The sequence below is a fragment of the Drosophila suzukii genome, chromosome 3 (genome assembly GCF_043229965.1).
Source record: "Drosophila suzukii chromosome 3, CBGP_Dsuzu_IsoJpt1.0, whole genome shotgun sequence".
Classification (NCBI taxonomy): domain Eukaryota; kingdom Metazoa; phylum Arthropoda; class Insecta; order Diptera; family Drosophilidae; genus Drosophila; species Drosophila suzukii.
In genome coordinates this window covers 84,527,572-84,555,096 of record NC_092082.1, presented here as the reverse complement: position 1 = coordinate 84,555,096, position 27,525 = coordinate 84,527,572, and the positions used below count along the sequence as shown (strand labels likewise).

General features: G+C 40.7%; 2 protein-coding genes across 3 annotated transcripts; one reads left to right on the top strand and one right to left on the bottom strand.

The window, feature by feature from the left end:
- Positions 1–271: 271 nt before the first annotated feature.
- On the bottom strand, positions 272–12,918 carry jigr1 (jing interacting gene regulatory 1). The gene is made up of 6 exons (XM_036818391.3): positions 12,717–12,918; positions 4,026–4,094; positions 3,047–3,406; positions 1,426–1,663; positions 1,042–1,354; positions 272–976 (listed from the first exon to the last, which is right to left on the bottom strand). Exons 4-6 carry the CDS (start codon positions 1,637–1,639, stop codon positions 484–486), a joined length of 1,020 nt encoding a protein of 339 aa, XP_036674286.2. The 5' UTR covers positions 1,640–1,663; positions 3,047–3,406; positions 4,026–4,094; positions 12,717–12,918; the 3' UTR covers positions 272–483.
- Positions 12,919–25,212: 12,294 nt separating this feature from the next.
- Ssadh (succinic semialdehyde dehydrogenase) lies at positions 25,213–27,523 on the top strand. 2 transcript variants are annotated; one of them, XM_065866213.2, is made up of 3 exons: positions 25,213–25,385; positions 25,477–25,778; positions 26,162–27,523. In XM_065866213.2, exons 2-3 carry the CDS (start codon positions 25,485–25,487, stop codon positions 27,395–27,397), a joined length of 1,530 nt encoding a protein of 509 aa, XP_065722285.2. In that variant the 5' UTR covers positions 25,213–25,385; positions 25,477–25,484; the 3' UTR covers positions 27,398–27,523. The 2 variants fall into 2 exon arrangements, with proteins under 2 accessions (XP_065722285.2, XP_036674464.3); XM_036818569.3 differs by having other exon boundaries at positions 25,214–25,375.
- Positions 27,524–27,525: the final 2 nt, after the last annotated feature.

Below are 27,525 nucleotides of genomic sequence, written 5' to 3'. Positions count from 1 at the left end.
TATAGTTTGTATGCATTACATGTTTAAAGGTCATCGGTCATTTATCTCATCCCACAGAGCTTAAGCTGGTCCGTGTATTTTGCGACTCATTAATGAAACCATGAAAAGAATTATTGTTTAAAATATGTATGGTCCTTTATATAGGATTTATAGGATTCTATACCATTACAGATGTGCATCTTACAGATAGAGTATAATGCTTTTGCCGAAATCTGAAAATTAATCAATTTGGATTAGTCGACCCGTTCCCCTGCCTTTAAAACAAAGCAAATAAGTGTATTTTTCCATTATGTTAATAAATGAAATGCAATGCTTGGATCTTCCACCCCCGTTACTGCGAGGCTAGAAGACTTAAAAGAGTATAATTAAAACATATATGGAGTAATCGAATCTGTCATTAATGCGGCCATTATATGCTGTATGCATAAGTGTAGACACGCGTGCCAATATCCCTACCCGTAATTAAAAATTGCAACTTAAAATCTACTCGTCCTCCTCCTGCGATTCGCTGCTCTGGTCGACTTGATCGACCTGATCGGTCTTCCGTTTGCCTCCGCTCCCCTCGCTGCGGATGGAGGTCTGGACCAGTTCGCGGGTGAACTTCTGCACCAGACGCAAGGCAGTGGCCGCCGGCATGTCGCACAGGGAGTGGCACATAAACTCGCCGAATCCCCGGAACTTGGCATAGGCCGCCGGCAAGGGGGGTGCTTGAGGTGGTGTGGGATAAAAACCGGATATCGACAGACCCTCGTCTGCCCGGCGCTTTGACGGGTGATCCTCCGCCGGCTGTGCTCCACGCTTCATGCTCTTGTTGGGATGGTTGATGATCGGACTACTGATGATGTACTCCGGCTGGTTCTGTTGTAGTCGTCGCTGATAGCTTTCCGCATAATGATTGTAGCCCTTGCCATTGGACATGTCGCCGTTCATGGAGCGCTGGCTCTTGTTGGCTTCGTCAGAGGTGTTCAGGGGAATCCTAAAAAGAGAGCGCAGGTCTGGTCATTAGCGGGAGTGGGTTATAACAATGGTCTGTGGACTCACCCCAGCACTGTGGTCACTGGCAGGGCCTGCTCGCAATCGAAGATCGTGCAGTCGTCCTCCAGCTCGTCCTTCACGCTCGCCATATGTCCGTTGCTGTCGCTCTGGCAGTCGTCCACCTCGTAGTGCTCCTCATCCTCCTCCTTTATGCTCATATTCTTAAAGCTACGCCTGGGCCGAATGTGATCCCCCAGGAACTGGAGGCTCTCGAAGAGTGGCCACTGGGAAGCCTGTGTGGAAAGACCGTTTTCGACGCGTCGCTTTTCGATGTTATAGCGATTCCTCAGCGTTGTCATACGCTCTCTTAAACTGGTGGCTAAAAGCAGAGATGGTAATAGACTAGGATTAATCCCTGTCAGGCTAAAACCGACTTCACCACATCCTTACCATCGTAGCCCAGCTGGTGGGCCATCTGCTCCCATATTTGGGCCACATACAGCTTGTCCTTGAACCGCTTGTTGGTCCGATCGTACAGCACTGGGTGCGATCGGTATTCCCGGATCAGACCCAGATCGAATTCGCCCGTCTGGGCGTATGTTGCCCGAGGCCGGCCACGCCCCTTTGGCAGTTGCGGGGGATACAAGTGCGTCAGGTGCTCCATTCCTCCTCCAGATTCACCTCCAACCTTAAGTTTTTTTGAAGCAGACATTAAGTTTGTTTTTTCCATTTAAAATATTTTTTTTTGATTAATTTAACTATGGATTGTTAAGTTCCTTTTATGTTAATGATAAAAAATGCTTGATGCGATACTATCGAGTAATGCCAGGCTTGCTGATTATTAGATTTTAATTTAATAAACCATTTTTTTTTAATTTCTGTTTGTGATTTTATTTTATCTTTTTCTTGCTTTCATTCATGCTAATTTCATTAATATGGAATTTACGAGTGCCTTTTGAACTGATATGGACTGCTTACAGTAATATTAAAAATTATTCTGATATCACCCGTCCTTTAGAATATATTTCCCTTTCCCGCTCTCTTTATAAAAACGAAAGATAATTGATGTTGTTTAAATATCTAAAAAAAAAAAAAAGAAACAAAAGATCCAGCGAAAGAAAAGAACACAGAAAGGAGGGAATAATTTTGAGGATATACATACATAGTTACCGGTTTTTCAACATAAGGGAGCATAAACAATTAAAAAACAAAGTTGGATAGCAAAGAAGTTTATAAGAAAAGAAACCTTAGTGACTGGAGGTTCGTAAAACGGTTTTGTGGTTTTTATGCCATCGTATCACTTCGATAAATCGATGGAAGCCTTGCTATCTGTCTTCTGCATCCTGTTTCAGGATATACACACATAGTTACCGGTTTTCAGCAAACTATAAAAAACAAAGTACAATGAAGACGCATTAACTGAAACTTCTCCTACTCATTTGCTAATGCTTACAATAATAAAAGTAATGCCTTTATGATAGTACTTAAAACTAACGATAACCACCTCGATAAATCGATGCTTGCCATCCCTAATCTGCATCCGCTTTCACGACATGTACATAGTTTTTTACACAGTCGCAGCCGTTTACATGTATATATACGCGTGCGTAGGTGTGTATATAAAAACAAAACTGCATCTTCAGCGCGCTCTTTCGCTCTTTTGTGGTGCTAAGCGAACGACGCGCACTGTCGGCGTCGACGGCAGCAGCGCAATAAAAACAAAGCCAGCGAATACCGTAAAAATATCAAACTACCTTAAAACAAAAAAAAAAGTACAGAAACGCTCTCGCAACTGCTTGATATTAATTTTAAGCGACGCCAGCTGCGCTGCTCACACAGATAAACATAAAAAGTCGCTTTATAAACTTTAAATAAACAATTGCAGACTACTATTAATTTACGGTGAGCAAAAGACAAAAAACAAAAAAAGGGAAAACTAAAACTTAAGTAAAAAGTAGAAAGCAAGCAGGCCAGATAGTAAACTAGAAATATTATTTATTTTTGGCAGCCATAGCATTAGCATTCACAAATTATAAAATATATCTTAATATATTTTTATAGATTTACTCACCTCGAAATATTTAGACGCGCCTCAGGTTTGATTTTAGTGTGTATTTTTATAAATTTTATACCTATTAAAACGCGCGCTCTTTGCTCCGCCTCGCTATCCGCCTGCCTTTGCTTTCTAGCTGGCTATTATGGCTAACTGTAGCTGTGGCTGTTACTTTAAAAAATCAATATAGACGTAAATAAATTAATTAAGATTGCCTGCGCAACACACGACGCTCAGTTCAGTTTTTCAGCTCAGTTTAGTTCAGTTCAGTTCCGACGGCGAGGCGATGTTCTCCGCTCTCTTTCGCTGCTCGCGATGCTCTGTCTTTTTTGCCTGCACGCACAACTAGTCGATGTGAGAATTTTTTTTAAACTGAAACTGAAAAAATTTTTTATTTTTATATTTTACGAATTACGGACGAGGCAAGCCGCAAGAGAGCGGCACTCACACACACACACCCACAGACACAGAGACAGAAACAGACAAACTCACACTCGCACACGCGCGCATCCACCCTCTCGCTCACACAGGCGCCGAACCCCTTATAGTAGAGATGCGAGCGTGATCCGTTTTTTTTCGCGCGTGATTGTCGATTATTAAAAATAAATCAAATATCTATACATCACTCGTATTTCTGCTACATTGGGGTTTCCTTTTTAAGCAATTTCCTTATTCGTTCTAAGTTCATTCATTTAACTTGTTATTTCACCGTTACAACACTTTATATTCATAGCACACAATAATCACGTGCACATCTTTAGTAGACAGCACCACCAGGTGGCAGCGCTGCCAGTTCGAATTTAAGTGGCAACCACGCGGCGGAAATTTTCATAACGGAAAAGGGATGAAAAGTACCCAAATAGAGCGTTGGGAAATTTTTAAATGTTATTTATGGAAAATGAAGCATTGAGAGTGAAAACATGTGCGCGGATGTGAGAGAAGTGTTTGAATACATAAAAACGTTATAGTACATTGAACAAATAGGAAGCTAACTCACCTGGATGAATATACACATTATTTTATAATTAAAATAACAGTCTTGCTAAGAGTATTGCAAAATCGAGATCTGAAGACAGAAAATAATTTATAAGTTAAAATTCATGGCAAAGTTTTGCTAATTATACATTTTAAAAATAAATTTACGTTGTTTATTACAAACCGCCCATAGGCCGGGACAAGTGCAATGTTTATTCAAAATGCAAAACGTTGACACCTTCCCGTCCTACGGGAAATTCATACTCGTATTTGGCAGAAAACTCCTCCGCCATTACAGATCGGGAATATAAAGTTTCAGCAAGTACAGTGAACATCTTGATAAAAATGTAAAATATAATACCAACAACAGGTAGGCAGGTAGACAAACAATGGGAGCAGTGATCAAAGACTAAAAATCTCATATTTCCAAAAACAGAGAACAAAAAATAAGGAGCGCTTCATATTAAATTTCCGCCCCTACTTGAGTGTCCTTTGTGCGGGCTTAAGATGCCCAACAATAGTCCTGACTGAAGGAGTGGGAGTTTCGGATCGGATCGGGTCGAGAGCAGGTAAAATTAAACCCTGGGCAAAATCAAGCGTTAAATACCTTTTACTTACGCCTCACATCATTTGGCAAGAGGAAGCTTGTATGTATATGAAAGTATGCTGCGGGGTCCATTAACAGTTGGCTAACATCAACAAAATTTGAAATCCAAAGCGTGACAAATTCGTAGAAACCAGAACCACTCGGAGGCGGAGGAACATAAAAAAAGACCAAAACTGGTGAGCGGAAGAATTGCCAGGGCAGCAGAAAAGAACTACTAAAACCCACCCGCGCTACCCCTTTTTCCGGACTTTTCCAGAGATTCTTGACTGACTCTCAAAGCCCTAGCGTATTTCGCTTATCTGCCCCCAAATGAAATCCAGCAAATAATAATACTAATAATATCGTTTGGGGGAATGGTGAAGCGGAGCTTGCGCTCAGTATTTGTTTATTTGATCGCTGCTGGGGCTTTTCGTGGCCCAAGACGGCATTAGGTTTTAATGTTGTTCCCTGCGACACAGAAAATACAAAAAAAAAATAAAACCGAATCCAGCAATGAACAAACGTTGCAATAAATTCATATTTATTTATTTTTGTTAGGCAAATACGCCCCCAACGGCACGAAGGCTCTCTTCTTCTGTCTTCGGGGCCTTCTCCTTCGTCATTGAGCAAATGAAAGGAAAGGCCCAGGCCCAGTAGAGACCCCAAGTCCGAGTCTTTGAGATCGGAAAGCGGAAACGCAAATAGACGCACGATAAAAAAAGAGCCAAGGCAGTAGAATGAGCAGAAAAGAAACAGCACGGCACATAAATTTGAAATAACTAATAATTCATTGAAAAAGCTGCTGGGGAATGGGGCTGGGATCGGGAACGGGGGCAAAACTGGAGTGGATCGGCGGTGGGGATCGGAATAGAGTGGAGTGGTGTTGGTGGTGGTGCACCATATCATGTAATAATATTTGCTCAAGCCAACAGCTGACAAGTCAGCAATAACACACATTTCTCCATATCGCGATCGAAAATCCCCACAGGAATTAAAGGCAAGCGAGTTCGGAAAGAGGTGATATTTGGTTTTGGGCGATGGAAATATATGAGGGGGTTGGTAGGAATGAATAATAGCCAGTTTTCAATTCGCATTGATCTCTGGAAAGGTACGTTAATTGAATTAATTGACTACACAATGATATAAACCCAATTGCTTTGTGAGTCTAGCTATATGAATTTCCAATAAATTTATTTTATTACTTTATAACTGTTTGCTTTTGTATTTTCATAGCTCTTGGTAACGTTTTTCTATCCTATAATTTCATTCTAAAACCCATTTGTCTTTCTTGCAGACCGTAAGTTACGGTTTTCTCTTTTCTCATCAGCCTTAAAAGATGAGCTCATTAAGGGCATTCACAGTTCGGTTTGTTGGCCTTTCTCCTGCACATTTATGATGGCTATTTCTCCTCCTCTGCAGAAGAATCGCCAGCTTTTTCGTTGGCCGCTGGTCTGTTCTAGTTTGAGTAGAATCATTTTTAATGACTCGAGAGGCAGCGAAGGCAGCAGGAGCTGCAGTGCCAAACCAAAGAAAGCATCGAAGGCTTCGGCTTCGATGGCAGCCAGGGATAAGTGAACGGGAATGGTCATGGATGGCCATGACTTCCAGCCAAAAACCGTTTGCATTTCCCATTGTTGATGTACTTGTTGCTTCTCCAAGAGAAAGAGGTATAGTGGAACTTCCTAAGATCAAACCCCTGTATGTCTTTAATCTATAAATGTTCACCGAGTTAATAACATATGTAGAGTCTCTAAAACACTTTTCAACCATTTTAGTTATTATAATCTTGCTAACGGTCTACAGCTTAACAAACTGTTAAGATTAGTTCCGGAAATGAGAAAACTTGGTAATAGTAATTAAATTCTAAAAGCTTGTAAATGTTTTATTACACAAATATCGTAATGTCTTCGGAAATAGTATGGTAAAAGTAGAAGGTCTTGGATAGGAAAAGGAATTTAGAACAACTGATAATAATATCCGTATGATAAACTTTTATAATACAGTATGAGTTCTAGAAAAAGGAGTATATTATGTAAGTTACATAAATACAATGTAAGCAAAGTTCTCCCAATAGAATTTCCACTGTAGAACGAGCGAGGGCCGCGAATAAAAATAACTGTATTAAATGGGCCCAGGACAAGTAAGAAAAGGTCTGCCGCCTGAGAACCGAACCTCCGCTCTTGGCTGTTACAATTTCTAGGCTCAACTCAAAAGCCGAGGCTCTCGGGTCGCCAGACTTGGCCATCGTTTTGGCCATGGTCGGCGGAACCTGTTTTTGGGTTCGGGATCCAGACCCAGCATAAAAGGCGTTCCAGAGATGGGGACTGGGCCGTGCCTGGCTGTCTCATCTGTTGTCTATTTGGCAGGCTCAAGCTGCAACGCCAGCTTCTACCAATTGCTGCGGGCCTGTTCGCAAGTGCAACATGTTGCCAGCAATATTTGCGAAAACACTCGCAGATTTGATTTGCTCTAGCTTCTTCTACTTGGGCTGCAAAGACTATTTTTTCGGTTGGTTTGTTTTTTGCAGCAGCGTAATCGAAATGCAATTAAGATGCGACCACAGAGTGCTGCAGAATTTTTGACTCGCACTCAGCAAAAGGAGCGAGAACGTGGCTGCAATTTATATTCCCGGACAGATTTTTAGAAAGTAGCAGAGGAGTTATACTCCAGAGTCCAGACCAAGACCAAGACCAACCCAGAGTGCCATTCGAAAGGCGTTGACGTCGAGAGGTGAGCCCGAGATCCCGATTCCAATCCCAAAAAAAAACCCGGCTTAGAACGATCTTTGTGGATTGTAGACTCGTACTCGTATGTGGCATAATTAAAGGGTTACGCCACGGCCACGCCAATCTCCATTCGATATGTGGCGATCTCTTCCCCGGCTTTCTTCTCTTCTCTACTCTTCTGTTCTTTTCTGTAGAATTGTGTGGCTGATATGCATAACGGTGGTTTAATATGAGTTGGCGCACAAAGAGCGACTGCACCACAAGTGGGCATGTCTCCCGAGATCCGCCAACCCCTTTTCAAGGCGATATCTGCACTGGCAAAAAGTCTATTTCCAATCGGGAAGAGATAGATGTTCGAAGTAAGAAGAATTCGAATTAAGGACTGGCACATTGTGAAAAGAGCAAAGATAACAGCTTTACCAAAACATTTTATAGTTTAGAATACTAAAAATTGTTTAATATTTAAAAAAAATAATATTAAAACACCATTACTGATAGATTTTACGTATACTTTTCTCCTGGATTACTTTGTATCTTTTCCCTCCCTGTAAGAAACCTCTCTTGTAAGTCGAAGCACACTCATTTGGTTGATATCGTTATGGCATAATATGGGCCACTCTCCCTGGACGTGGTGCAGTCATCAGTCCAAATGGTCGGCCATCAGCGCATCGTTTATTGGGGTTCGCTCTGCGAGTTCTCCAATTGATTGCCCACATCTGTGCTCTGAAGCTCAGGTTTAAAGAAATCCTCCCCAGACGCACCAGGATGATCAGAAATTATTGTTCATTTCAAGCGGGCTTGGAGTGTTGGCAGAACTCGGTTTTGTGGCAGAAGTCTTTGTTTAATGGCACAAACTTTAAAAGCAGGCTGTGTCCAAAGTCAAATAACCACTCTCAACTGCGTTTAAAGCGAATTTCGTCTTGATTCCATTACTTTATATTGCAAAATAAAAATTATCTCAATTCGGTACAGGTGCGGATTTGTTAACCGTTTTTAACGGCAGCTAGCTTTAAAATAATTAAGTGCGATATCTAGTTTATATAAAAAACGCAATCACAGCTGCTTCTTTAAAAATGTTCTAAGAATTATAAAATAATTTCAAATTTTTTTTTGGTTCATTCATATAGAAAGATTTAATTCTTGAAAAGGAGCTTTTCACAGGGGAATCGTCTTTGGGGAAATGAAAATTAACAGGAATATTGAAATGTTGTATTCTAGAGGAATGTTAGAATCGAGTCATAAAAGCATACAGATCATTTACACGTCGTATAGTGCAATATCTTGGCACGGCATCTTCCCACAAAGTTTCCCATTATTTTTTGTAAATGTGTAAGCAAATGTTATTATCCGCTAATTGCCAAATAGTTTGGCGTATCTCGTTAGCAATGGCAGGCAGATTGGAGACGGAAGACTCAAGAGTGGAGACTGAAGACTGGGCCTGGAAGAGGCTCCAACAGCTCAATTACTCCGCGGCTTTAGTGGCTCACAATCTTAGCGCAGAAGAAATCGGGCCTGTTGCCAAGGAGTCGGTCTAATAGCTAATGATCGGCGGTGAATATGCGCCATCTTAATCCCCCCGTCGTACCCTGATCACCAGCGTCTTTAAAGTGAACGAAATCCCGAAGACCAAAGTTCTCACACAAATTAAAATTGCTGTTCTCTTATTTTTTTTGGGAGTTTCTACGCAAATGTTTAGGGTATGGGTTATGGGACGCTCCAAATGGAATCTCTTTGAGAAGAATTTAAGCCTCGAATTTCGCAGAGGAGAAACCAAGCTAAGCAAATTTTAAGCTTGTGCCTCATAGTTATATGGGGCATTGTCTATATATGCAAACGGGTATGTGTGTATGGCCCGTGTTAGGTATTCGATAGCGCCAATTTGATATGGCGGCCAGGAGCACAAATTAAGTTTCCCAGAAACGAAGAATACTACCTGAACTGAACTGAGCGACGTAGAATCCCCATTCCATTCTTCTGGCACTGGCAGAATGCTATCTTCCTTGGCAGCGAGTTTTATGTCTGCTCAGATCGTAAAGCAGTTAGCGACGCTATAAGGAAGAGAATCTCTCAAAAAGAAAGTTGGCAACAACGCAAATAAACTATGTAAAATGCCTTCAATGGAGAAAGAAGCCAAAAACGAATAAGATGTTGCGGCAGGAACTTAATTTTGCTCAGCGGTGTTTTTAATGCCCCCGAAGATAGTTAAAGGAAATTAATGAGTAGTAAAAGCGAAACGGACGAGAGAAGTCGCGAAAGAGATCCGCTCAAAGGCCACAAGACCGAAATCAATATCCAATCATTAATCGTTAACTAATTCCATGAATTCTGCCCCTGCCGGACTTTGGGATCCGAAGTCCAGCTTTTTGGTCAGGTCTGTCTTTGGTCTGCCTTTGCCTTTGCCCCATTTACCAAGTTCCAAAAACGCAACCAGACATGCCACACTAAAGACATATATTTATGCCCCGAAAGCAACTTTTGGCGTATTTAGAACAGCAACAACAACAAACAGCGGCAAAAAAACAGAAATATCAAGATAAAAATATTTTTCGGGCGGCCCTTTGTGGCTGTTGGCATGGGACAGTGGCTACACAGGAAAAAAAAAGTTACTGTTATTTAAGGAAAAATATTGTCGATTAAAAACTATTATCAGAACTGTATCATAACTTTCATAACTTGGCTTTGACAAAAAGTTTGAAGATTATAAAGAGTGATATTTGATTTTAGAAATTCTAATTCAGAAATTTGGAATAAACTATGGGTCAAAATATGTAATATTCTAATGTCAAATCATATATCTTCAATTTTAGTTTAAATTATTCCCAGTGTATTTGGTCAGCCTAAACCAAGTATTTACTGATTGCTGTTTTGTTGTTGTTATCGTCGTGGCGCGTCTCAAGTCTGGAGTCGTCTCTTTGGGCCCTCTTCAGGGATCTTCTGCTGGGATCTGGGATTTCCTCCCTCCACCACACACGCGTTTTGAATTCGATTTGCCGATTGCCGTTTGCTTCTTGGCGAGATTTCGATTTCGTCGGGCACATACAACAAAAGCAACAACCATCGACCATGAAACAATTTTATATTTTTGTGCAGAAAAAACGAAGATCAATAAAATTTTACCGACAACTGTATTTGGTTCAGACATCGGAGTAGAGGGCCCCAAAATTAGTGACCAAATTGTCAAGAGGGGGGAGCTATCGGGTCACATTTTTGGTTACAGTAATCAGTCCAGCATCAAAAAAATTGGAAATAAGGCAACTGGAAAAAATGTAAACTTCATTTTATGTGTGTTTCGTTTTCGTAGAATCCGAAAGTGCTACAAAAAAGATGTGTTTAATTTGATATGTACATATGTGGGGGAAGGGGTCTGTTGCGTATTGAGGTTACGTTAACTCTATGGGAAATTAATGCGACAATAAATCAGATTGTGTGAGTTTGATATGGGATACGAGAAGTGCTTACATGACTTAAAAAATAGTTTTAATTGAGTAATGAACTCGGTAGGGAGTCTCAAATATTAGAATTTAGAATTTGTTAATTATATGTAAAGTTTCTTACTAGAAGTGGTTTATCGTTTCTTTTTTTCTAAATCTTAATTTTTGGCTTTTCTATTATCTTCATGTAAGTTGAAAAGGTTTTGTTCTACCTATCAACTGAGAACCGAAAAACACACAAAAAGAAAGCTGCCCGAAGGCTTGGAGCATAATTCTACAGAAAAGCAAAGAACAAGGAGGTTTCAAAGAGCGAGGGTCTGAGAAGAGAGGGCACCGTGTGAGTTCCTGCAGAATCCGCTGCAAGAAAGGTGCTCCAGCGACAACAACATGAAGAACGACGATTCCCAGAAACGAGAGTGTGTGTGGGAGGAGAAGGTGGAGTAGGAGAATTCTTCCAAAGGAGCAAAATGAGCGGAGATTGGGGGCCGTCACTAATGAATTTGTATGCAGAGACCGCAATGATTTGGCACAAAAACAAAAGCAACAGTAACGGAAATGCAGAGCGAGGATATATAAAAAAAATTTTAAAAATACGCGGGTCCAACAAACAACAACATTATGCGAAATTAGTGCAGACAGCCGAAAAACGCACCTTTTATGTTTTGTAGCCTCTCCACATTTTACGATTGCCAGTTCTTGGTTCGTTTTGTGTGATTTTTGATTTATGCAAAAGCAATAAAAATTATTATAATGAAGGCGCTGACATGGCTGATGGCCAGGGCAAAAGGTATGCACTGAGAGAAAAGGGTACAAATATGATATTAATAGATTTACAAATTTTTGAAGTCAAACGAAATATAAAAGCCTCTAATCTCTAAAATATTACTAAACAAAATCTTGGAACATTTTCGGATCAAAATTATCTGTAAACTACTATGAACTTTCTGAAGATTCTGATTCTAAATATTCTTATTCTAAAGATCATATTAGTGTTTTCGGTGTAAGCGAAGAACAGAGCTGGCGACACGTGATGATGTTGGGGACAGCAGGAGGAGCAGGAGAAAAGGGAGGAGAACTGGGGGCGATGACGATGCTGATGTTCCTTGTCCGTTACTTTAACTTCACTCGCTCTTTCTCCCGCGATGGGTCTTTAAAAAACAAAAAAAAATTAAGCGCTACGAAGAGAATGAGTCAGAATGTTTGTTTGACTTCTGCACAAAGAATGGCTTCTTATTTCTTTGTGCTCTCGCCTCGACCCGCCAAAAGACGAAAAGCACATGTAAATAAATCAAAAGGCGACAGGAAAATCGCCATTTTCCCCGCCTATAAAGACAATAATTTGGCGCAAAAAGCCTTTTTAACCGAACGTTTTATTCTCAACTATTTTGATGGTCAACATAAATTCTGCACCTTTTGCTGTAATTATCTCCGGAGAAGAGTCACTCTGCCTGCCATTGGCTGCACCCAAAAACGGTTAAACATAAAAAAAGTAACGGCAGTTTTATAACGCTAGGCTGTGGAAACTGGGTACTTGAACTGGGACTGGGGAGATTACCTTTTGGGAGGCTGCGCCAAAAATGAGCGGAAAATGCCCGCAAAAAGAGTGGGCGCACAGAGATCCCCGAAGATGATACACAAGCAATCAAAAGAAATGCAACATCCTCATCCTTCCTCTTCATCATCTCTTCACCCATTTTCCTCCTGCACTTGCCTTTCCGATGCACCGTTACGCGGAGTTGAGCCCGGGTTCAAGATCACCGCACCCAGCAAAATGTTTTTTTCTTTCTTAAATTCTTTTTTTGGGCGCATTCTCCGCCTTGTCTCTTTGCACTTGTACACAGATTCTTTTGGGGATTTCTCGTGGGTTTTTGATGTTTCTTTTTCGTTGTTGCAGTTTTTGGAGGGCACTTGGGGACTAACGGTTCTGTTCTGCAGTTAACAAATAAAAATAGCGCGCGCACTCAACTCACCGACAGAGAAACACGAGCACACAGAAATGTTTAACACACCATCGTCGTTCGGGCGGGGGCCCAAGGCATTAACTTCCTCGATCCGCAGAATAACTTGGTCACTATTTACTTATTTGTACTTTTTGTGTTGGTCAGGAGTTAGCAGTTAGGAGGGTTTTTGAGCACACAACCTTTCGCCGCGATGGATTGCGCGCAATTGAATTTCCTTCACAGCGGCGACTCAGCTCGATGCCTCAACGAATCCGATTCCAACTTCAGAACTCAGACTCGGCTCTCCGCTCTCACTCCTGAATTTCTCTGCCAGCGCGGGCTGAAGCAGCGACTGCGAAAAGGAACGGAACTCTCGAGTGTCGCAACTATCAGATACCCAGGACTATTGTTCATCAAATGTGTTTGACTTAAAAAATATTTTGAATATTTATATGTTTGGTCATAAAATATCATTGAAACCTCTTAACTTGTACTTCCAACTTAAAGTGCACAACATACTTAACATTTTTAGTTAAGTTATACTTAAGATATATTTCTATAGTAGTAGTCCTTTGGGCTTACATTTTTCAGTATGACGAATGGTTCATTGTCCATATCGTCTTAAGTTTATATTAATCAACATACTTGTTCATAATTATTTATAAAATCGAAACTCTTTCATATTTCAGTTATAACAATATACCTAATACTTGAAAAGTAAGGGGTAACCCAAGGCGACAGCAGCTACAAGGCGACAGCGACAAGCTACAAAGAGTAGCTCGATCTTTGTTCTCTCTCCGCGCCGAATCGCTTGATACTCTCACAGGACAGGACTAAAGGTTTCCCGAACAAGGGTTCTGGAATGTCGTAGAATAAGGGATGTTATGTCATACAAAAGGAGCTGTCCAAATAATGTTACCGATTTATTTCAAGGGATTTCAAGGGCCTTACTTAATTTTGGTGTTATTTTTGTTTTAGTTCTCGTTATTATTTTAAATATTAAATCGTATTTTAGAAGCACACATACTTAGTTATTAAAATAATTGAAAGTAAGCTTAAGGTTAAAAAATTTGCAACTTATAAAAAGTCTAGTTTGGATTATGATCCTTTTTTTGGAGCTTGCTAAAAATATAAGTATTTTTCAGTCTTTTTAAAATTATAGTTTACTTATGAAATAATTTAACTTAAGGTCGAAGAAGCTATAGTATCATAATTCCGAAAGAAGTTCCCTTAACACCCTCTGAAGATAACTCAACTTTAAAAACCCCAAATCGCAAGCTTTTGAATCCCTTCCAAATGACTAGAAGACCCACTGAATACCCAAAAAATGGAAAATTTAAATAAAACATAAGGCTCGAAAAATGTAGTCTGGCGAGTGAGGCCTCTGTCAGCTAATGATCGCCCAGAGCAGCCTGGTAAAAGTTGCGAACCTTGGGCCCGGGGACAACTCCATTAGGGCGGCCCACATTCGGTGGCCAGTTGGTTTTAGTTTTGGTAGAAGAGCAGGTGCATCGGCAGCAAGCCCTCGATCGAGAGTCGCGAGGAAAGTTGCGGCGCGTGGCTAGAGATCGATGAAGAAACCAGAAGACCCGCGCTGCCCGCATATCGCATCAGGACAATCGGTGAGGCACGAGGCATGTCCGGACACATCTGGAATGGCACAGAGTCTCATAGTCACACCTTGAGCAGCGCTGATCGTTTGGCTATTGCCAGGTGTGATCTGGCTACATAAACTACCTAAGAAGGGCCTTTTATCAGGCCTTATTTATTACGAATTAGTTGAATGTTTCCAAATCTTCAGATCTAAGCAACGAAATCTAATAATTCCGGATGTACCGCTGGGTAACGATCTTCCAAACACCCAAGCCAAAATATGGGTTGTATAGATTACATATTATGAATATTATGATTTACTAATTTGGAAAGAGCATTGAAAAATGTTCCATATTTATTATGTTGTCGATACAAGAAGATTTCCAATCAAATATCAAGTTTTTTGATCCTCTTATGATTGTCCTGATCACATTAAAATATTATGTTAAAGTTTAATAAAACTTTCCAATGTTAATGTTTCCAATGTGGCTAATTTTTCAGCTTTTTGGCAGCACTACATAAGAGTCCGAGCCGCAATTTAGCATAAATGAAAACTGAACTGAGATCGCCGTTGGCCAGGGCATCATTAAACACATTAACAGACAGCGGACGATGGCGATGGCAGGTGATGCCAAACAGAGACTGAATGACTGACTAACTGAAGGACTGACTGAACTGAGCGATCCCAATGGCAACTGTACAAACAGGCTGGGGTCGTTGATGTTGTTGTTGTTGTTGGGGACTTTTAATGGGCTTAGCCCGTGCCTCGGGGTTTCTCCTCCGCCGTCTCCATCGCACTTCTTTGTTAATTACAAAGGATGCGCCACAGGACAACATCTGCCGAATGCCAATTGATTCCCCCACCCCCAAGCTTCTTAACCCTTTGTGTGAAGTATGCATCAGATTGTAACAAATTTATTTTTTATAGTATCTTACAAAATATATTAATGTAGAAAAGACAATGGTGAAAAAAGTACATTACATTTTTATTTCGACTATGGTTATAAAACCTACTGCTTAAAGTTGATACAACTAGCAAAATAAAAGTGTTTAAGAAAAGATCTTTGAAACTATTCTAATATGATCAAGTTCGATGTATTTATATCTTGTCATAGACTATAAATTTTTGTAATTATACTTATAATATTTTTTGAAGTACAATAAATGATTTTTAATGATTTCCTTTAATGGAGTTCCACAATAACTTGTGTTTGGTGGGTTAAGCTTAGGACATGCTCGGGGCAGCTGTACCTTCGGTTCCAGATCCTTCTGATCCTTGCGGCTTACGCACTCCTCTGCTTCTTCTTCTTCCTCCCTTTCTACTCCTGCTCCTGTTTGCCTGTATTTCTAATTTCTATTGTCAGGGCGAAGGTATCGTAGAAGTATAGCTCCGAAGGCCAACTATCCAGCGGCGAAACTAGTTTACCACCATTTGCGTCTTTGACATGGAACCGGTAACGGTACAAAGGTGCTGCCCCTGCCCCTCCCCCTGCATTTCGCCCCTTTCCGAAGCGTTGAAAATTATGTTTTGATTTTTTTTCTTCCGTTTTGGCCAAGCGATCACAAACCTCCTAACGAACCAAACCAAATTGTCTAATCTCGCCGAGCGTCTTCACACCCATTTTGACGAGTGCCTGCCAAAAGGGAAAATCGAATGGCGTGTATGGGATAGATATATCTATAGTATTTTCCTCCCTATTATATTATCGTTTACATGATGCCACGTCACCCCGATCCGGGGATATATATGTCTATATGCATCGTCCCAGCGATCCCCTCTTCGGTTTGCCCTCTAGCCCATTAAATAACCGTCGAACAGCTTTATTAATTTGCTGTAATTTGTTTATGTTGTCTAAGCAATTTATTTTCCACAGGCTGCCTCCGCAGTAGCACCCAAGGGGGAACCAAGGGGTTAAGGTTAAGTATTGGACACACAAAAACCGATCGTTGCAACTTATCACTTACCATTTTGGGAATGCCTGCTTTTTTTTTGTAATATATTTTCAACAACTCATAAGAAATCCCTTACATACATTTGAATAACAAAGTTAGGTTAAAGAGATTCGTTGGCACTTTTGGGTGTATTATAAATATAATATTAATTACAGAAACGGAGTTAGAAAAGAAGATTAAACTAATTTATCCCTAACAATAAAACATTTTATTGGAAACTTGACTTGGGATTTAATTGCAAGAAGTCGTATTTTCAATTTTATTGGAAAATTATTATCCATCCTCTTCAATCCGTAATTCAAAGTGTCATGGAACATGCACATATATGTAGGTCCTCTTGTTCGTTTTTAATAAAGTTATAAATCTGAAATCAAAACATAAATGTGACATTGATCTACAACTGCTGAAAAGGGCTGTGAACCTTTTCTTGTTTCTCACCGAAATCGAATGAAAAAACAGAACAGAAGGCGATTTTCAATATATATTTTTTGGCAATCGTTTTCCTTCTGGTTTCGTCCATGAAGGCAGATAAACTTTATGACCACAAGAGAGCATCTAAAATAAAGCAAAGCAAATAAAATCGGACAAGAACAGCATGTGAACGATTGCAAATTACAAGCCCAAGCTCAATTTTGCTGGGAAGCGTCTTCGTCTGGGTCTTCTGAAGACTGCAGACTGTAGATATGTACATCCAAGTATCTCGGGATCAGGACCATACCATACCATTTCGCTGCTGTTGTCTTGGCCATGTTTTTGGAACGGCAGCTGCTTCTTTCGGCTCTGTCGTCATTACCAAAAGGAAGCTAAAGACAAACGGATATGCGCTGCACATCAAGCAACTGCTTTTTGCTGCCCTGTTTTTTTTTTTTTTTGCTTTTCCTTATTTTTTTTGGTGGTTATTGCATTGCTTTTTGGGCTTTTTTGTTTCTTGGGCGAAAAATAAATTGTGCGACAGGTGCGACAACGACAGCAGTCGAAGAAGAATATCGGACCCAAAACAGAGAGATGCATCGTTTCAAGGGCCAGAAGAGAGTAGGACACACTGCAAGAAGATTTCTCAAAAAAGCTGTCAAAATTTCAAAGACGTGTGAAAATAAGATCATCGCTGCTTATTAGAAAAGAATCAGTAAGAGCAGTATTTGAAATAAAATAATATAATAGTATCTGCTCTGTATTAAATAGAGATAATCTAAATATTAATTATATCTTATCTCAATATAACAATTTTAAAATCGTTTTAAATTGTAATATTCTTAACAAATATATTTCCTAAAAATTCTACTTTTGGAGTCCAATTCTCTAAAAAATATTGAAATCTCATTTAAATTTTTATGATGAATCTAAATAAGAATGTATTTTAGAACAACACATAGTTCTACCTAGATATTTGGCCCAGTGCATCCAAACGATCGTAGCCGCAGGAAGCTTTTTGTGTGGGAGCGAAACTTTCGAAGTGATTTCGGCTTTATGAGCCTGTTGTTTTTGGGGATTTTACAGCTGCAGCGTCGATAATTGCCGGCCCGTCTTACAAGGACCGAAAAGATGCAGATCAAGACCCAAAGAGGCAGCAGCTGTTACTTCCGCCCGAATGGATTGGAATGGAATAGAATGGACCCTGTAAGGGCTTCCACTTCAATTGTCGATCGGCGATCGGCGAGATCCTTGGCTCATTCATCGATCCTTTTTCTAACTCTAATCCGGCAGACGAGCCGCAGACAGGGCGATTTGGACTACCTGTACCTGTTTTGAGCCTGTTTTTCCCGACTCTTTTCGGTCCTGGTCTGCATTTCGATATTTATTTTGATCCGCTGCGGTGATCTACATGCATGAGCGAACCCACGATCCTCCTTCGTGGCCTATTGAATTAATGTGCGGCATTAGGCGGACCAACAGGTTTGGCTTAAACCTTTCTTGTCTGCTGTTTGGGTATGTATATGTATGATCCTATGTGGTCTTGAGATTTCTTGAGCGAAGATCGCGAGGCGCGCTCACGTAGCTAATAGTGTCCTAAATAACAGGTGTGGAGTGATCGGTTCCACTATGATCCTTGCCCGGATTCCTGGTAGAGCACGTAGCAAATTGATGAGGAACGAGTGTGATCCAAGATCTCGCCGTGGGTACAAGGGTACAGTTGAGTTCGATGTGGAGTGGTCGAAAAAAAAAAACAAGTAAACAGGGCCAAAGGCAGATGTTTGCATATCGCCAAAAGATCGGTCAGCATTTTCTCCTCTCTCCTGCCGCTTCTTCTTGCTCATATTTTGCATTTCGAAATGCAAACAGTAGAGGAAAAAAACAAGAGCCGAAAGAAAAACAACATTTCGAGCACAATGGCAGAGCCGAAGACAAAAGGACACTGGTCCTGCACATCCTGCCGTGATTTACGGTCCCAAAAATGATCGATCTCGAGCGGAAAACAAATTTGCTTGCGGCTTAGTGCAAAAAGGGACAATAGAAGAAGCACCAAAAGGACCATCTCGATACGATCCCTAACATATACCATTTTCTGGAATCTTGCGCAAGAATGAATTTCATTTCACGACTCATTTGAGCCAAGGTGAAAGTATATTGATCGATCTTCTGCGATTCGCAATCTTGTCCATGGTGCAATGAAGTTGTTAACGCGAATAACCCTCCTCGGGCGTCTGCCTCATCCATCGATCGATGGTGTGCAAATTTGGCATGATCATCCATACATATGGCTGTAAAGCGATCTAAGCGCGAAATCTTCCAGTAGTGAGGCACTCAAGCATGCATTAAGTCTTGATGGATTTGCGTTGTCAGCAGGGGGATAATCAGCCGGATCAGCGGGAATATGAGCTTGGGAAAGGGGATTAAAAGAAGATCGAGATTAGTGAGGGATTTCTGCTACATATCATATTATAAAATAGAATAGAAACAAACAAGGTTTGAAGAACTTTCTAAACATTACTGATAAGAATATCCCTACTAAGCTAGTCAGGTTACGTTCAAGGAAACTAAAATATCAGGGATCATTTGTTAATAGTCAATATTTTGTAGTTCTGGAAATATGTGCGATTTTTGTAAAACACGCGAAAAAATAACACCCAAAAATAATGTATATTTTGCAACGATGTTTTTCCGCTTAAAAATATCTTTCTTTTCTATTGAATAATACAAAATGTATAAGCAAGATGTCAATGAACTTGACCCTCGCTTAGAGGTAAAGTTTTCCGCATCCCAAAGAGGAGATGCCGCTGCCTCCTCTACTGATTCCCCCAATCTTCGCCTGAGCTCCACAGATCTTCGTTGTTTTATGAGTGCTGATTTAGCTGTTTGCAGTGCGATCGCCGCTGTTTGTTCAATAAAAACAGATCCCAACTTAAGCTCGACAAAAATGTAACAGAAATTCTGTTTGCAGTGGCTCGAAAACAAATCAAGCGATCGAAATGGGACGCAAAGTTCAAGATCTCGTTACAAAAGAAGATCCTTTATTCCTTTTTTTTTTAACCACTCAAGGGCGGCCGCAGAGATGATCTTGCAGTGCATCATCATTAAGCTAAGGAATGTCGAAATTTATAAAGATTTGCTTGCAAATTAAAATAAAGAGAAAATGCCGCCAATGATCTCTGGGCCTTTGTCTTTCGGACAGAGATTTAAAAACTTCCGGTTTTTACAAAATTCGATCGTCGTAATTTGATATGTTTATGCATTTCGGGGCGATTCGCATAAACTTGGCAAAAATAAGAGACAACAGCTGCCGGGAGCTTTTGCGAAACGGGATGATCGCGATCATCTCGTCCTCCCCGCTTCCTTTTCATTATTTTTCATTCCTTTCCTTTCGGCCTGTTACAATCGCAGACAATTAAGCGGAAATGCGATATGAGAAATGTTGCACTGCACCGGATTTAAATGAGAATGCACTCGGTGGTTCCAGAACGGAGGCATAATTATGCCCACAAAGGCGCAACCAACTGAGGCCTACCCAAATCAAAAACACAACAAGCCACCGAGGAAAAAGGAAGAAAAAGACTAGGGGATCAGGGACAAGGACAACGACAAGGACAAGGATAAGGCTAAGGGCAGGGCCAAGGACAGAAACTGGGAAAATCCAGCGTGAGAATCCCTCAACGACGCATTTGAATCAGGGAGCAGGACTACGCAACAGATTTTTCTGGTATCCACCAAAAAAAGGCATTATAAACACACTCAGGAAAATAATATTATAAAAAAAATTTAGTATTTTATAAAGATCCTTTATATAATATTAGAATATTAGATTATAGAGTATCATATTAATATCTTCCCAGAATTTCCTCTTGATAATGTTATAGTATTTAATTTATAATTTTTATATGACTTAGGGTTTTACTTTCATTTAAGTTAATAATTCTTAGAACTGATACATTCTTTTTGTTTGGTGTACCATCCTGCCACCGAACTACCCCATAAATGGAGATGCTGGAAGGGGGGAGGGAGGCGCAATAGAGCCACCCCATTTCCGCCCTTTCAATGGCATTTTGCGTTGGGGTTGGGGTTGCATAAATTATACAAAACAATGCTAGCACATATATGATTCAAGCAAGGATCAAATCGAAATGCGTAGTTTCTTTGATTGCTTTTCAAACTATGTTTTACGCGCTTTTAAGCGATTTTCGGTACAGTTTTTCCAATCCGAGCAGTTGGTGAAGGGCCAAGGTCTTCCAGTTGACGGTGTTTTGCTTTTACACTGCAAGAAAAAATTCTTTTCTTTTCTAAAGGCCTAGTTTGAAAAGCAAGGATCAAATCGAAGTAAATCCAACGATTTAACATTTAAAGAAAATATTTTATTTGTGATTTTCATCCATTGCAGTTTTATTAACTCGTATTATGAAAATAATTTGCTTAAAAATAATAGTATTCTTAAAGATTTTTTATTTTTTTTGCAGTGTGTTTGTAGTAAAAAATCCACCCCAAAATTGGAGATCTAAGAACCTGGTTTCGAGATGAGTAAGTCGCAATAAATGTACCAAATTTCAACTTTGGCAAGGGTTTTGGAAGGAGAAGCGAATGGAATGCGCAATTTAATATTTCCTATCCACAGACAACAGAAGGTCGAAGAAAGGATTATGCGCAGCCCAGAAAAGATGATTACAATCTATCAAAAGTAGTACGCAATTAAGATTCCCTCAGATAAAGTCAGCTACAAAGATCCAGAATCGTGTACCTTAAACAAACTGGAGTTTATGGTACTCTAGAAATACTAAACTGTTTTACGAAGCTAACCTTTATTTTATTAAGTGTATTAAACATTTTAAAAATAAAAAGCATTTTAATTTGGTTTTTATATTATTTTTTGACGTTCACAGCATGACATTCTTTATCCCACCAAGATCAATGAAATAATTCGAGATCAGAAACTTTTTGACTTGTGAAATTTTCAAAATTTCTTTCTCATAACTATTTAATTTGATTTGCCGGAATTTTTCATAAGAAAAGGTAGTTATCACAAAAGCACTCGTTAGCCAAACACTTTTCACTTCATTTCGCAGGGTATTATACGCCTAGGTCTTGGAATCTTTAAAATTCGGGTGTTCCCTTGTTTGAATTTTTTGGGGTTGGCGAGGCATATTTTTGTATATCAAGGGACAACAAAGGATGCGGATAAGGGATCGTTTTGTGCGGCTCAAGGACAACGGGATCGAGTTCCAGTGCATGCCAGGACATGCCGGGGAAAGTAGAGAGGCACACAAAGGGCGGCGGAATTATGAAATGATAATCAAGTAGGGCATAATCATTATGCCGTAACCTTGATGCGAAGGTAAACAATAATTAAGGCCAGGGGATCTTCTACATAGAAAATTAAAAAAAAAATAGGCTCGCCAAGGGATAGGGTATCCTGGATGGGATCGCAATCACAATCGCACACGTGTTGCTTCCACCCGGACAGAGCTAATCTGCTGACGCATTCAGGACGCCCCGTTTCGGATCTGGATGGGACATTCGAAATTGAGAACTCCTGGCAGCTGCCTCTACTTCTTCATCCTCATCTCCAACTCCATCTTCGTCCTTATTCGATTTCCCTGCGACTTGACTTGCGAGCAGCTGCAGAAGCGATCGTTAAGCACACGTGCCAAGGTGAGTCAGCAGGAGCAGGATCTCCAACAGGATCCGCATCGGGATCGCACCAGAGGGAGTCGAAACAGGAGCAACAGCGTTCATATCTGCAAAGCTATTATCCTGCAAGCCGCAGCCATTTTTCAAGTTAACCCTCTATGAGCTTTACGCAAAAAATCGAACATGGTATTGCAAAATGATTTTACTTTATTCTGCACGCAATAACGTGTTCGTCCTTTATTTTATAAATTTCGGACAATGACTATTTTTTCTTTACTAAATTATCTATACACATTTTTTTTATATTGTCATTAACTTCAAATTTTTAAGTTTGAGGGAGAACATTTTTTAAGTGCATGAAATGTTTTGTATTGGTTTAGTCACTGATACCTTTTCTGCAGATATTTTTTTTGGCATACTAAGTATTTTTCCTTTCATATAAAGAAAATGTTTTTTTTGCATGTCCTTAATGGGTTAATTTTTGTAACCCAACCGAGGATGGTTAATTCCCGAGGAGCAGCTGCTGATGTTGCGTGAGTCGATCACGACATTTATCTGTTCGGCGGCTGTTTTGTTTTCTTGCCATTTGCCATTGCCATTGCCATCTTGCCACATTGCCAGGACAATTGGCAACCAGTTTGCGCCCTAAGCTTGCGAGTCCTTTGTCCTCGCAAGAAAGCTGCCAGGCAACCAGATCAGATCCCGATCCCAACCAAAAAACCCAACAACAGATGTTTTATTCTCGCGTTAAGGAACGTGTTTCCAAACATGATTTATGGCTCGGCCGCATTCGCGTTAGAGAGTGTATTGGAATCCTCCCGAAAGAGACGGGTGTCTTTGGATCTCCAGAATGAAGGAGAGGGCCAGCCACATCATTGTTTCCATTGACCAGCTGCCAGGGCGGCGTCTTGGTCTTCCAGAGGGCCTAGCACCAGAACCGGTCCAAGACAATCCTATACGAACCCAAACGATCCCATCTTTCCAGCTTTGTGTCGTTTTTATGGCGTGTTATGATTTCGTATTACAATTAGCTATCACAAAAGGCACACGGCTGCCTATTTCTGGGTTGTCAATTGTTTGCATTCTATAAAAGCGAAGGCCCCATAAATTCGCCGGCCATGCCAGCGCATTAAAACTGTCAAAATTGTGCAGTTAAGCAGACATTAGATTGGTTTTGAGTGCCGTGCCGACTGACTGACTGACTACTTCATTAGATGGGTTGTTGATGAGCCCTGATGAAAAGGGAACACTCACAAAATCATATAATAGCTAAAATTTAAATATTTATTATTTTAGAACATTAGATATAATATATTAGAACATATTATGTTTAAGGTCCTTAACATGGAAAAATAAAGAATAATTCATAGAATTTTTCTAAAAACGACTAAAGTTTTATTTGTTTAATATTAGTAAATTATAGAAAATGATAAAATGATATCAATTGGGTGTAACCATTTAAAAAAGGAAATGTATTTTATTAAAGTGTAGGACTCTTTCAATATACTCGTATAGTATAATCTAGAGAATTCGCTCTTATCCAAATTTATACGTATATATAGTAAATTTCACATTTTCAACGTATTCATAAAAATTTAAAATATTGTAAATTTGGTTTTAATATTATTTTAGAATGTTTATCATATTTTTCCCAGTGCACTTTGATCTCGATCAGTTTGGAATGGGACAGGGGCACACACCTCCCGGCAGCACTTAAGACAAATAACTTAAACACCTATCGACAGGAGCCGGCAGCAGGCACGTTTGCTTCCGAGCTAGACGCATTTTCAATTAGTTTTAAATCACAACTAATTGAATTCATTTGGGAGCAGGAATCTCTGCATCCCCATCTATTCCGATCGCCATCTAGGCAATCTTATCTTAACAGTTATGATGTCCATGTGGACGGCCGCCTGTTTTGGCATTCTTAGCCGAAATTTATTGACAAAATTTGCAACACAGATTGCGGGCTCCTGGGCGAAGGGAAGACTTAACCAGGTGAGTTGGAAGAGGTGGAAGCTGCATGACCAGTAGCCCAGTAGGCAGAACCTGCCGCTGTCTAATGCCAAATGGCACTCGAAGAAAAGGATTTCCAAAGGTATAAAGTTCTTTCAAAAGGAACAACCTTATAAACTCAAAAATAAAATGATTTTAATATAATTATTGTTAATTTTTGCAAATATTTTACCAGTAGGTTTAAAATATATTTAATATTGGCAGAATATCATGGGTAATTTTTTAAATGCAAGTGTAGAGGATGGGCTGGGAGACCCACCTTCTGCTAGAATCGCTGCCGGCATATGTGAAATCTATGGTCGTGATGCCTGGCTACAAAGTCATAATAAATGGAGCACCCTGCTCCACGTTGGCGGCGCATGCAAAAAAGATCGCTTGGATCGGGCGAAAGGCACCGATTGTCCAGAGATTGTTGGGACAAGTGGCGCTGCCTTAAAATCGTAAATGTAAAGCAACGGCTAAAAATGGGAATCAGGAAGCATACATGGACTTTCTTTTTCTTGCTGTTCCCTTTTTCTTTTTGAAAGTCAAACGGTTGCCGCCCAATGGCATGACGAAAGGTTGTTGCTCTGTAACTAGAGATCGATAGATCAATGTAATTCCGATAACATAAATGGGAAATTTTTCAAGGAAATTTAAAATAACAGTCAATTTTAAATTTATTAATATTAACACCGGTAATAGTAAAATTACAGTAACTGATGATTTTTAAAATAATAAGGAAAGATATATTAATAGGTTCCTAACCTTTAACATTTTTTATATATTGACTTTTTACAAAAATTATTATTGGTATTTAAAAACCATAATTTTTCGCGGTTCTTAACAGTTGTCTTTGAGAACACGAATAAACAGGTTGGCAGTCCCATTTTGCATCCAGCTGATTTTGATAACCGTAAACAAGTTGGCAGTTTCAATCGCTCTGCTGGTTCGGAGCGTATCAAATTAAAATCAATTAAATCCAATCAAAGCGCCCATATTGAAGCCCCAACTACAGTTGGGACAGTAGGACAGCAGAGAATCTTCCCGATAACGTTGCAGATAAGATAAACCCCCTTAAACTCCCCCAACAGGTGAAAAAAGGTGATAAAGAGAGAGCGGCAAGAGACCGGTCAACAATCGATTAGTACCCAATTGTTAATTTGTTCTAATATATATTGTTTATTGTTCTCAGTCGACAGAATGTGGCGACAGTTAAGCGGAGTCGCACGAACAGGAAGCAACTTAAAGTTCTGCAGGATGCGAGGACTTTCCGCTTTGGTCCAGGATAAGGCTCTGGTGGATGGCGCCTGGGTGGACTCAAGCAACTCAAAGGCCACCTTCGAGGTCAGGAATCCTGCCAATGGAGCCGTGATTGGAAAGGTGCCCAACATGAATGTGGCGGATGCCCAGCAGGCCATCAACGCAGCCAAACAAGCCTACGAGTCCAAGGAGTGGCGATCCTTGACGGCCAAAGATCGCTCCAATCTGCTTAAGGTGAGTGCCGGGATCATTCCTTATCAGGGCCTCTCATTTGGGAACCAAAGATCTGGAATTATATACTATAAAACTAAAATATGCAGATGAGCTTATTTAAACAGAATAGAAATAGAGAAAAACTTGTTAAGAGGCTGTATTTTATCATATGCGCATTATAAACATGTTTATCAAGATCTATATTATCAATAGAATTTTATTTTAAGTTCGAGATACTTTAAACAACTCAAAATTAAGACATATATTATGAAAACTCCGCATGTTATAATAAAGTAGCTTTATCCAACTGATTTAAACTTAGAGAAGTTCGACTGTAGGTCATTGTCACCATTTCGTTTGCTTATAGCTAACCCCTCCTAATCTTATCTTATCTCGCCTTGCAGAAGTGGCACAAACTGATCGAGGAGAACTCGCAGGAGATAGCCGAGATAATGACGGCGGAGTCGGGCAAGCCCATCAACGAGTCCAAGGGGGAGGTGGCCTATGGCAACGCCTTTGTGGAATGGTTTGCGGAGGAGGCACGTCGCGTCTACGGCGAGATTGTGCCCAGTCCTACTCCCAACCGGGAGATCATTGTGATGAAGCAGCCCATCGGAGTGGCTGCCTTGATTACCCCCTGGAACTTCCCGATGGCTATGATAACGAGAAAGGCAGGAGCTGCTCTGGCGGCAGGATGTACAGTGGTAGTGAAGCCCTCCGAGGACACACCACTAACCGCGTTGGCGGTTGCCAAATTGGCAGTGGATGCAGGAATTCCAAAAGGCGTGATAAATGTAGTGACCACCAAAGAAGCGGCTCCAATTGGCGATCTCTTCTGCAAGAGCCCCGACGTGAGGGGCATCTCCTTCACAGGCTCCACCGAAGTGGGCAAGCTGCTATTCCGCAACTCCGCTGATGGCATCAAGAGGATTTGCCTCGAACTTGGCGGCAATGCGCCGTTTATCGTCTTTGATTCGGCCAATATAGAGAAAGCTGTGGATGGCGCCATGGCCTCCAAGTTCAGAAACTGCGGACAGACCTGCGTTTCCGCCAACAGATTCTTTGTCCAGGACAGCATCTACGATAAATTTGTGGGTCAGCTGAAAAAACGCGTGGAGGCCCTAAAGATCGGCGATGGACAGGGATGTGATGTGCAAATCGGACCTCTGATTAACGAAATGCAGTTTAAGAAAGTCAGTGGCTTTGTGGAGGATGCGAGATCGAAGAAGGCAAACATTATCTTGGGTGGCAAACCTTTGGCTGAACATGGTGCCCTATTCTACGCCCCCACAATAGTAACAGATGTTCCTCCCTCCGCCCAACTCTATTCCGAGGAGGTCTTTGGCCCGGTGGTCTCCATCATTCGTTTCCGTGACGAGGAGGAGGCGGTGAAGAAGGCCAACGATACCAGGAGAGGCCTGGCCGGATATTTCTACAGCGAGAACCTGCAGCAGGTGTTCCGTGTGGCCAAGCGACTGGAGGTGGGCATGGTCGGTGTCAACGAGGGCATCATCTCCGCGGCAGAGGCGCCATTCGGCGGGGTCAAGGAGTCGGGAGTCGGTCGAGAGGGTTCCAAGCACGGCATCGACGACTACGTGGACATCAAGTACATCTGCATGGGCAACCTCAAGTACGACTGAAGTCCAGCGGAGGAGTCCCTTCCACTGCTTTCATTTGCTGTCTTCCACTAGAATGCGATTTGTTGATTGTTTTATAATTGTTGTAGAAAAACACCGCGCTATTTTAATAAATGTGCACAAAGTCTACC